Source organism: Carcharhinus amblyrhynchos, chromosome 2, assembly GCF_965287045.1.
Source record: "Carcharhinus amblyrhynchos chromosome 2, sCarAmb.v2.hapA, whole genome shotgun sequence".
Lineage (NCBI taxonomy): Eukaryota > Metazoa > Chordata > Chondrichthyes > Carcharhiniformes > Carcharhinidae > Carcharhinus > Carcharhinus amblyrhynchos.
Genome location: NC_137325.1, coordinates 120,083,360 through 120,095,456, shown reverse-complemented (window position 1 = coordinate 120,095,456; position 12,097 = coordinate 120,083,360). Strand labels below are relative to the sequence as shown.

General features: G+C 39.6%; 1 protein-coding gene across 1 annotated transcript in view; it reads left to right on the top strand.

The window, feature by feature from the left end:
- LOC145358223 (kinesin-1 heavy chain) overlaps positions 1-11,869 on the top strand; it is a 122,305-nt gene extending 110,436 nt beyond the window's left edge. Inside the window, exons 26-27 of the mRNA XM_080212059.1 lie at positions 5,763-5,830; positions 9,077-11,869. Of these exons, the coding sequence (XP_080068185.1) occupies positions 5,763-5,830; positions 9,077-9,096 (88 nt within the window). The 3' untranslated portion in view covers positions 9,097-11,869. The remainder of the gene's footprint in view (positions 1-5,762; positions 5,831-9,076) is intronic.
- Positions 11,870-12,097: the final 228 nt, after the last annotated feature.

Genomic DNA, 12,097 nt, shown 5'->3' with positions numbered 1-12,097 from the left:
CTTGAGGCTGTGCCCTCTAGTTCTGCTATCCTTTCTGAGCAGGAAGAATCTCTCTACCTCTACCCTATCTATCCCCTTCATTATTTTGTAAGTCTCTAAGATCCCCCCCTCAGCCTTCTAAACTCTAACGAGTACAGACCCAATCTATCCAATCTCTCTTCATAGGCTAACCCCTTCATCTCTGGTATCAGCCTGGTGAACCTTCTCGGCACTCCCTCCAAGGCCAATATATCCTTCCGCAAATGCGGGAACCAAAACTGCACACAGTGCTCCAGTTGCAGCCTCACCAGTGCCCTGTTCCGTTGCAGCAGACCTCCCTGCTTTTATATTCTATTCCCCTCGCTATAAGGGCCAACATTCCGTTAGCCTTCTTGATGACCTGCTGCACCTGCAGACTGGGTTTTTGCAATTCGTGCACAAGGACCCCCAGGTCCCTCTGCACTGTGGCATGCTGCAGCTTTTTGCCTTTTAAATAATAATCCCTCCTACTAATATTTCTACCAAAGTGGATAACCTCACATTTGCTAACGTTACACTCCATCTGCCAGGTCCTCGCCCACTCACTCAGCCTACCCAGATCTCTGTGCAGACTTTCCACGCCTTCCACGCAATTCGCTTTTCCACTCATCTTTGTGTCATCAGCAAATTTTGTTACCCTACACTCAGCCCCCTCCTCCAGATTGTCTATGTAAATAGTAAACAGTTGAGGCCCCAGCACCAATCCCTGCAGCATTCCACTAGTCACCAACTGCCAACCAGAATAGCATCCATTGATTCCAATCTCTGCATCCTGTTAGACAACCAATCCTCAATCCACGCTAACACCTTACCCCCAACTCAGTGCACCCTAACCTTTTGCAGCAACGTTTTGTGAGGCACTTTATCAAATGCCTTCTGGAAATCTAAAAACACCACCTCAACCGGTTCCCCTCTGTCTACAGCACGAGTCACATCCTCATAGAAATCCAATAAATTTGTTAAACGCGACTTCCCCTTCACGAATCCATGCTGCGTCTGCTTGATCAAACCATTCTTTTCTAGATGTCTTGCTATTTCTTCTTTGACGTATTCTATCATTTTTCCACCTACAGACGTTAAACTAATCAGCCTATAATTCCCTGCCTTTTGTCTGCTACCTTTTTTAAGCAGTGGCATAACATTCGCCGTTTTCCAATCTTCCGGCACTTCCCCAGAGTCCAGCGAATTTTGATAAATAATTGCTAAGGCATCCGCTATCACCTCTGCCACTTTCAGAACCCTGGGATGCATTCCATCTGGTCCCAGGGACTTGTCTACCTACAGTCCTGTTAGTCTATCAAGTACTACCTCTCTAGTGACAGGAATCGCATTAAGGACCTCCTCTCTTACCATCCTTCTATCTTTAATATTCGGCAAGCTGTTTGTGTCCTCCTCCATGAAGACCGACACAAAAAACTTACTTAAAGCCTCAGCCATTTCCTCATTGCCCACCACTAAATCCCCCCTCTCGTCCTCCAAGGGTCCAACGTTCACTCTAGCCAGTCTCCTCCTCCTTTATATATTTGTAGAAACTTTTACTATCATTTTTTATATTTAGAGCTAGTTTAGCTTCATACTCTATCTTTCCTTTCTTTATCGCTTTTTTAGTCATTCTTTGTTTTGTTTTATTCTTTCCCAATCTTCTAATTCCCCACTATTTTTAGTCGCTCTGAACGCATCAGCTTTTAATTTAATACTCTCCTTTATTTCCTTCGATAACCACGGCTGGCTATCCCTTTTCCTACAGTCCTTCTTTACCATTGGAATATATTTCTGCTGAGTACCAAAAAAATCTCCTTAAAAATCCTCACTGTTCCTCAGCCGTCCTACCAACCAATCTGCGCTCCCAATCTACATTTGCCAATTCCGCCCTCATCATACTCCCCTCTGTTCAAACAGAGGACACAGGTTCGGGACCCTACTTTCTCATCCTCCATCTGCATCAGAAATTCAACCATACTATGATCACTCGTCCCAAGAGGATCCCTCACAAGAAGATTCCTAATTCTACCTGCCTCGTTACACAGTACCAGAGCTAAGGTAGCTCTGCTTCCCAAGGAAGCAGATGCTGCGAAGGTTATGTTAAAAGTGGAAAGTTGGTAAATTGCCAGGTCTGGGTCAGCCACATTCTGGGTTGATTAAAGAAGCAATGCTAGAAATAACAGAGGTGTTTGTTTGCAAACTTTCAGTCCACGTTGGATACAGGAGGGCTGAAATGTTAGTCAGCATTTAAGAAAGGAGAGGGGCGTAAGATACAAAACTATGGGTCAATCAGCCTAACATCAGTGGTGGGAAAACTATTATCAAGGACAAAATAAACTTTCATGTTGCAAATGCACAGGTTAATGAAAAGAGCCAGTGGGAATTTGTTAGAAGTAAATCATGTCTGGCTGACAATTGAATTCTTTGAGGTGATAGGAAATGTTGATGAAGGTAGAGTAATAGATGGACTTTGTCCAAAATCTTTGTCCAAAAGTGACACACAAGGCTTGTTAAGAAGATGGAAGCACATGGAATTGAAGAAAAAGTGTTGGTACAAACATGGTTTAGCTCAGTGATAGAAAGCATAGGTTAGTGGAATGGTGGATTGATGTTTTTTGGACTAGGAAGCAGTTGCATTGGTGTTCTTCCAAGGGTCAGTTCTACATGTGTTACTCTTTGTTTTCATAAATGACCCTGAACTGATGTAGGAAGCAGCAATGTAATGTTTGCAGATGATATGAAATTTGCCAGATTGAGGGTAGTTGCAGACTGCAGAATAACCTGAATTGGATGACTAAATAGTCAGAAACATGAGAGATGGAGTTGAATTTCAAGAACATTGGAGGACTAAGAAAATCTGTTCCCTCTAAGTCTGTCAGCAATCAACAGTCACAGATTTCACATCATTAGCAAAGGAGGGGCTGATTGTGGACAAGTCCCCAGGACCAGATGGAATGCATCCGAGGGCTCTGAAAGAAATGGCGGAGGTTATAGTGGATGCATTGGTGGTTATTTTCCAGACATCGCTGGATTCCGGGGAAGTGCCGGAAGATTGGAAAACGGCTAATGTTACGCCGTTGTTTAAGAAGGGTGCCAGGCAAAAGGCAGGGAATTATAGGCCGGTTAGTTTAACGTCTGTGGTAGGTAAAATGTTAGAATCCGTCATTAAGGAGGAAATTGCGAGGCATCTTGAAGGGAATTGCTTGATAGAGCAGACGCAGCACGGTTTCATTAAAGGGAAGTCGTGTCTGACAAATTTACTGGAGTTCTATGAGGATGTGTCTAGGGCGGTGGATAGAGGAGAGCCGGTGGATGTGGTCTTTCTGGATTTTCAGAAGGCATTTGACAAAGTACCTCATAAGAGGTTATTGCAGAAGGTCAGGGGACTTGGAGTTGGGGGTAGGGTGTTAGCGTGGATAGAGGATTGGTTGTCAAATAGGAGGCAGAGAGTGGGGGTCAACGGGTGCTATTCGGATTGGCGGATGGTGACTAGTGGAGTGCCCCAGGGGTCGGTGCTGGGGCCTCAGCTTTTTACCATTTATATAGATGATCTGGAGGAGGGAACCGAGTGTAGGGTGTCGAAATTTGCGGATGACACCAAGATTGGGGGAACGGCAAATTGTGCGGAGGGTGTGGAGAGTCTGCAGAAGGATCTAGATAGGCTGGGCGAATGGGCCAGGAAATGGCAAATGGAATTTAATGTTGGCAAGTGTGAGGTGGTCCACTTTGGAAGGAAGAATGGTAGGAAGGACTATTACTTACGTGGCGAAAAACTGCAGCAGGCGACGGTGCAGAGGGACCTCGGGGTCCTTGTGCATGAGTCGCAAAAACCCAGCTTGCAGGTGCAGCAGGTGGTCAGGAAGGCGAATGGGATGCTGGCCTTCATAGTGAAGGGGATTGAATATAAAAGTAGGGAGGTCTTGCTGCAGCTGTACAGGGCATTGGTGAGGCCGCAGCTGGAGTACTGTGTGCAGTTTTGGGCGCCGCACCTGCGCAAAGATATTTTGGCCTTGGAGGGAGTGCAGAGGAGGTTTACTAGGCTGATACCGGAGTTGAGGGGGTTGAGCTATGAGGAGAGGCTGAATGAACTAGGCTTGTACTCGTTGGAGTTTAGAAGAATGAGGGGAGATCTCATTGAGACGTATAAGATGATGAATGGGATGGATAGGATAGAGGTGGAGAGACTCTTCCTGCTCAAAAAAGACAGTAGGACTAGGGGGCACAGCCTCAAGATAAAGGGGGGGCGTTTTAGAACGGAGTTGAGGAGGAACTTCTTCACTCAAAGGGTGGTGAATCTCTGGAATTCTCTACCCGTTGAAGTGGTGGATGCTGCCTCGCTAAATATTTTCAAGAAGCGGGTTGATGGGTTTTTGATAAGAGAGGGGATTAAGGGTTATGGGGAGAGGGCCGGAAAGTGGAACTGAGCCACGACAGATCAGCCATGATCTTATTGAATGGCGGGGCAGGCTCGAAGGGCCAGATGGCCTACTCCTGCTCCTATTTTTTATGTTCTTATGTTCTTATCTAATGTGGGAGAATATGGAGGTAGTTTTTTTACTTTTCCACCCCAGAATTCTTAGATCTGAAAAGATGCTGGAAGCAAATTCACATAAATTTTGAGAGTTGGAGGGGCATTTGAAGAGAGTGAATTAGAGTTATGGACAAAAATATTGACTGATTTTTTTTCAACAACCCAGCATAGGTACAAAGGACTTTCTATGGTGTAAGTTTCTATGATTCTGTGCAGCAGAATTTTTGTGAAGTAACTCCTTCCATTGATACTAGCTGATTGTACTTTAGATTGTGAGCCGGTAGTTATTTTAAAATGTTTCATAGTATCTGACCCCATCATTAACCCTGCACTGTGAAGCTGCAATAGTTTAGTCTATGAACTGTTCACTGGAGTGATTCACTGAAAAGGGAAGAGGTGTGAAACCTGCTGTCAGCATCTAGTGGCCTGGCTGTGACATTTATTTCATGAAATCATTTGAAGTTGAGATTGAAGCTGCCCTGAATTGCAGTGATTTTTTTTCTTTATATTCTTCACAGGGTGTGGACATTGTGGGCAAAGCCAGCAATTGTTGCCCATCCCTGATATATCTACCACACAAATTATTTAGCACCACACTTCAACTGGTTTCTTGATTTGAAGTTTGACATCAAATTTTGGATCTTCTGTGTATAGACCACAACTATTTTGGATGAATAGTGTGACAACAGTTCTAACTAGCAATTTCAAGTGCAATATTTCTCCTTTTATGTTTGCCCAAAATATGTTTCCAGTGGTATAATATTCAAGGGAGGATGCTTACCGTTTAAATTTCATTACAAACCCTTATTAAAAATGTTCAAGGAACAAAATATATTAAGTATCAAGATTGCAGTTCCAGTAACTGTTTTCAGAGGATTGACATTTTTATTATGAGATGATAACCATATTGTGGAGGGATGTGGTAGCTTCAGGAAGAGCATTTATGGTCATCGAAGAGGAAGTGGTGTAGTGTAGTGGGTACCAGTAGCCGCAGTGAACAGTGATGTGGAACCTGGTCCTGGATGTGAAGTAATGTGTCTGAAAATTCTGTACTCTGATTAGAATTGTGTGCTTTTTAGCTGCAGATAGGAATCTATTTCAGATTGCAAATCGTTGTGGGTCAGCTAAACAAAAATTTCTAATAGACACTTGGTCTCCAAAAAAATAAAAAATCAAGTTTGTTTGGAAGTCTGGAATTGTATTAAATAAGATGTTTTTCTTTGCTTTGTAGTGTCAGTGGAGGGATGGCTAATAATGCTGAAATTGGAGATATTGGCTTCTTGCCTTCATCTGTTAAAGGTAGGTCATCTGCTAAATATAAAAATAACGTCAAACTTGTTATTCAATGTGTAAGCTAGAGGTTAAGGGAATGTTTTGAATGTATTTTCCACAGGTTATTGGGTATGTTCAGAATTATATTCAGAATCTGTATTTAAGTGCATATGGTCTTGCATATTTTGCTGTGTTCTTGAACACCTGTAATTGTTCTCAAACCACCTTTGCTTAGTTATCTATGCAAAAGTTGTGGATTAATTGGTTGCTGTGAAAAACGGATGAATGCCATTTGAGATAGCGATCTTGATTTTGCAGTGACAGTGAAACAGTCCGTGTTCACTGACATTTCTCCTCTTAAATTGACAGCAACCTCTTGAGTCCTTTGCAGAAAAACAAATGTGTAAGTTGCTGTCCTGAAATGTTCAAGTTGTGCCTTATTGAATAGTATTTAATGGCATACAAAGTTTATAAGAACCACTCTGATCATAAACTTTTTTTATTTAATAATGTCAAATTTCCCCATTGTGGTAGAAACACAGGTTTAATTTTTTTGATATTCCAATTTCTACCTTAATCCAATTTGCATGGTCCAATCACTTATTTCCCTCTATTTCGCCTTCGTTTTTTAATACCATTTTAAGGTGCATTTTACTTCCTGGTTTGCTGTGAGTACTTCAGTGTGATTGGTTGTTTATACTGTTTGGTAACATCCCTGGAGAATTGGAGATCCCTGGATATCTGGGAAGGGAAAAATCCATGCCTTGAAGATAAGTAGATCTTTGTAGACAGCTTTCTTAAGAGAGTGACCGAGTGGTCAGCACTGCTGCCTCTGTGTCAGGGACCCGGGTTCAATTCCAGCCTCGGGTTACTGTCTGTGTGGAGTTTGCACGTTCTCCCTGTGTTGGCGTGGATTTCCTCCGGGTGCTCCAGTTTCCTCCCACGCTCCAAAAATGTACAGGTTAGGTTGATTGGCCATGCTAAATTGCCCCTTAGCATTAGAAAGATTAGCAGAATAAATAAGTGGAATTATGGGGATAGGGCCTGAGTAGGACAGTGCAGACTTGATGGGCCAGTTGGCAGCCTCCTGTCCTGTAGGCATTCTATAAAAAGGTCACAAGTGACCACTTTCACTTTGCCACTGATCACAACATGTGGGCCATTATCTATAAATGTAAATGCAAATATTTTGAAAATTTCCACATGCAGTTTTGACTAAACCATCTTGTTTTTGTCATTTGCCTTGTCACATATTTAATTTGTTGCCCTTGCTGCACAGGCAGTTATAGTTGAGTTTACTCCACTACATCAGTGGAAGGCACAAATTTTTTTGAAATATTGTTCCAGCAACAGTGCATTTTCAAGAAGAGTTGGCTTCAAGTTTTCCTCTTCCTTTCGCATTCTCCTGTTTAATAACATAACTTTTAAACATTTCATTAACTTTACTGTTGCACTTTCTCTCTCTCTCTCTCTCCTGGGTATTCTTGGATCATGCAGGTCACCTGAGAGATGTAAATGACAATAGGTGAATACATAATCTCTATTTTCACACTTGTAGTGATAGTTAACTCCCTCCCCCCAAATCTTTCCTAATCCTATGGATCCCTATTGAACTTCTGTGTATTTGAAATAATTTAAATTACAATCCTTTAGAATTTGCCTGTGACTTTTAGTAGTGCAATGAAATCGCATATTAAATAATTTGGGATTTTTTATCCACCCCATTTGTACTGACCCCTCCCAAGTTCTTTATAAGATGGGACTTTATTGATTTGTACACAGAGATCAGTAGTTAAGATTTTTCCTGCTGTGTGCACAGGTCCAGCGCACACTGATTTTACATTGTTGTCTTAGTGCCACACACAACTTCAAGTTGCAAAGAAACAACACCAGTATTCTGCCCATTTATACTGCTTTCTAAACAGAAAACAAAATACAATTACCCACCTGAAAAGCCTCCAACTAGCTTGTTATATTTCTGTTAGAAACACAAGATAATTGGTATTTTCTTAAAATTGAAAATGAGCGGAATCTATTCAACACCATACGTTTTCAAAAATTTAACTTTTAAGTTTTTGTTATTTTAGTAATATGAATTTGGAGCAGTTGAGATTGACTCCTCACATCCAGTACCATCTAAAACTGCCAGTCAGGCTGCAGTTTTACTGCACTATTTTGCTTTCACTGATATCCTATTAATAGTACACTGAAAAACTGTTTTTCTTCTACAGTGGACATACTTCACTCCTATGTGGAAAGCACTTAAATTAAGATTAGTAATCTTAGGTTATTGCAGAATTTCCAAGACTATTAAGTGGTAGCCAAGATTTTGGTAATCTGATGGTATTGTGTTTTTCTGGTGAAAATATGTCTTCTGAATGTGACTCATACATTTGTCACAATGTAATGGGCAAAAAGTTTAATTTCCCTGTGTATAGAGAAGTTTACTTTTAACAGTTTATTGAATCTATCAGTATTTTTTGAAGTTTAATAATATTTGAATTGCAATAAAAACTCAGAATTTTAATATGAAAACTTAAAGGCTGATTGAACACATTACAGTTTTGCTATACATTTCAATCCATGATGGTCAACATCTGAAGGGGAAAAGTAAATTGATTTCATTGCTTGCTTTGCTCAGCAAATGCTAGGAGCAGGATTAGGCCACTCAGCTTCTTGGGCCTGTTCTGCCATTCAGTGGGATCGTGGCTGATCCATGTCCTTTGCTGTGCCTATCTTCCTTGGCGCCATAACCCTTTATACCCTAGTAAGAAGTCTCACTACACCAGGTTAAAGTCCAAATGGTTTATTTGGTGCCACGAGCTTTCAGAGCGCTGCTCCTTCGTCAGGTGAATGGAGTCACCATGTCATTCAGCTGATGAAGGAGCAGAACTCCAATCTACTTATCTATCCCCCCAGTTTCAAGATGTTGAACCAGCGTCTACTGATTATGGTAGGAAGTTCAACACTTCCTTACTTCTCTCGTGAAAGACGTACCACCTGATTTTAAATACTAAAATATGAATGCTGAATTTAACTCTGTCTACAATCAAGATTCCCAGTTATGGTTCCTCAATTTTCAATCACCCTTTTTACCTTTTCTCTTGTCTCTCCTGCAGCTTCATTAAGGGGGAAATTTGTGCCAGCTTTCTGTTTTAAAATGCTCTTTGTTTTATAATAATGTTCAGGCATTTGTATCATTGAAGTGACTTTCTACAAGCTACAGTGTGGATTTATTAGTTTTTTAAATGTTGGTTTCTTTTTTCTACACAGCTGCTAAAGCAACAACATAATCAAAGAGACGCAGACATCATCCAAACAACCCATCATTCCAAAGCAGTGTGAACTCTCCAACTAAGACTTTTCACAGGATTATTTTTGAAAAATAAAAAAAATTGGCCTGTACAGCTCCACCCTTGGCAGAATCTCCTTACTGATCTTGCAAAACGAGTGCAATGTAGGCGTCTTGCAAATAACTACATCTAATTTAACGTGTAGCTCCATTGCACAGTACATTGTCATTCATGTCTTAAATTTAGTCTGCACTGTGCCAAGTTGAATGTACGTTGTTGCAGGAAAACTTTAGCAGAAGCGTTGAAGCCTAATTTGTGTACATTTCATTGTTTTAGGACTTGTGAAACAATGTCGCCAAGTAGATTTAATAAGCTTGTTTTACAGTGAAAAATGATTTGGAGGAACGCAGCTATCACCCTTGTGTAAATTAAGATAGTACTTGAAGTTTTTCTTGAAACTGATTTTTTTTGGTTTGAGATGAAGAGGAGTAGTACAATTTGAATACTGAAGGTACATTAATGACAGTATGGGATTAGAGCAGACTGTTAGGGTAGTACTGAATAAAAAGCTGCTAACAGTGAAATACAGGAATGTTCAATGAAACTGTTAAACATGAATATATTGTGGCATTGTCCGACTAAGGTTATGGGAGAACACTGAAACACATTGGCTGACCATAAATGTATGAGGGAAAATTAAAAGGCGTTATATTTTGAGATGGAGCACACAACAGCATATTCTGTCCAGATTTTTGTCATTGCTTTTTGTGATAAATTTGAGGATCAGTATTTCACCTTTGTGTTCTTTATATAGCAAGACAGCATTATTTAAAAGTATTTGAGTTAAGACATTGTACTTGTACTGGTTTTATAATGGATTTCGGATGAAATGCAAACACTTAATTTTTTAAAGTTGTCATTGATAAAAATCATTAACAACTGGCCATTGCTTGAACATTATGCCCTTCTCTCTGGTGTGTTTAAATATATGTTAATATCTGTTGTTAATCACACTGTTTAGTGATAACCAATAAAATGCAAAATGGCTGATTAAAAATAGGCACAAATAGAAAGTCAGTGCAAATTTGTAAATTACTATTTTATCATTGGGTTTTTCTAGAAAAGCAAAATACTGATTTTTTTTTTTAAATCTACCTTGTCTTTAAAAATTATCTTATCCACGTGAGATAGAACTGATTCTATTCTGGCACTTATCTAGAAAACATTTTACAACACAAGGCTGGTTATTAACATCAGGGAAAATGTGATGAACAAAATGAACGATGCATATGATCTGATAACTGGGTAAGATTTATTACGGAGAGGAAAAAATGAGAAAGCAGTATGTGATGCACTAAACTTCAATGCAGTGTCTCAAAGGACCCAGTGGTCTAAATCTAGTCCTGATATAAACATTGTTGAGGCATATCCTGAAGTGGTTCTTTCCTAAAATGTCTCAATGTGTAATTTATAATTACAGAAATGCAGGTCTCTGCTTGTTGATTCATTAAAGATTACCAGTGGGGTGTTAATACATGTGAATATAGGCAGAAGATTGTTCTGTTCCATTTACCCTAAACTTAGTGAATCAAGCCTTGTGACAAGGCATTGGCAAAAAAAGGACTATTGGATGTGTGAATAAGTGAATTCATTCTTGTGCAGAAGAAAATGCACTTTACAACTTAATAGCCAAATTCACAGGTAGTATAAATGTTTTTGTGTGGTCTGAATAAATGACTCATTGATGTACCATTTTAAACGTTTTTTTTTGGCATTGTGCACGACAGCCTCCAAATTTTCCAGCTCTATGTTTTACTTACTAGAGGCTGACCAACAAATCCGCCAATAAAGCAACTCAAGTTAAACATAGTGCCGAACATATTTCAAGGTCAATTGTATTCAAAGCCTTTTCATTGCAAGGTCAATCAGTCTTGGATCTGTTGCTCTTGATACTGATAAGCCAGTCAGTATATCAGGGCATCTGATTTCATTTTAAAAAAGGCTTTCAAGGATTGATGTAAACAGCTTTGTTTGAATATCCTTACTTCAAAAAACAATGCATTATTCCATCTGGTTTCAAAAAAAATTTGGACCATAAGACTTGATTTATTATCTAAGATGAAGCGTAATTTCTTTTGTACATTTCTTGTCTTGACAGTAGTACAAACAACCTAATTTTGCATATTGTTGGATTTTCTGGGTTGTATATGTGCCTAACACTCAATATTGGCCAGAAAGTGCAGTCACTACACTGGTGACATGACTGGTTTAAGGACCTATCTCTTGTATTGCAATTTTCTTTGTACAATTTCAAATATGTGACATGCATCAAAGTTGCCATGGCAAATCATCTGGACAGGACTGCACCCAGGGTGTTTATTCTCATCTGTTGAATAGTAAATGCCTTGCTATCCTGATTGCATTGCAGTGTACTCTTCAAGTGCTTATTGTAAGCTTGTTCCTCAGATCTTGTAGAAATGAATGGTTTTAAAGCATAAACGCAATTGAATAAAAACCTCGTATTTATTCATGGTGATCAACTAAATTATTTGCATAATTTAAACAGTGCTAAGGAAATTACTGTAATAGTTCTAAATTTGACATGAGATGACACTAAGGTTTCCGCCTGTGGAATATGGTGCAGAATAAGTCGGACAGCGGAAGGCACATAAAATTCTGTTTTTTGTTAAGCCATCATTTAGTTTTGACTGACTGCATGCTGTAAATGTATTTGTGTTTAAATAAATGACTTTTTGTCTGGGAATTCAGTGAATGTTTGAGTAGAAACATTTTTTTATATTAAAAAACTTCAGTCCAGCACACACCTAATGGCTGCTTTATTATAAAATACAAACCTTGGTGTTTTTATGCAAACAAGTGCTGTGTTCACCTAGATTCGCATCAACTTGTCCAGTGGAAAGTTCATATGGAAAATATTCAGTCCAGTTATGAAAATTCTAGCCTGAGTTTACCCCAGCTATTTGCAAACTAAAATAATGCT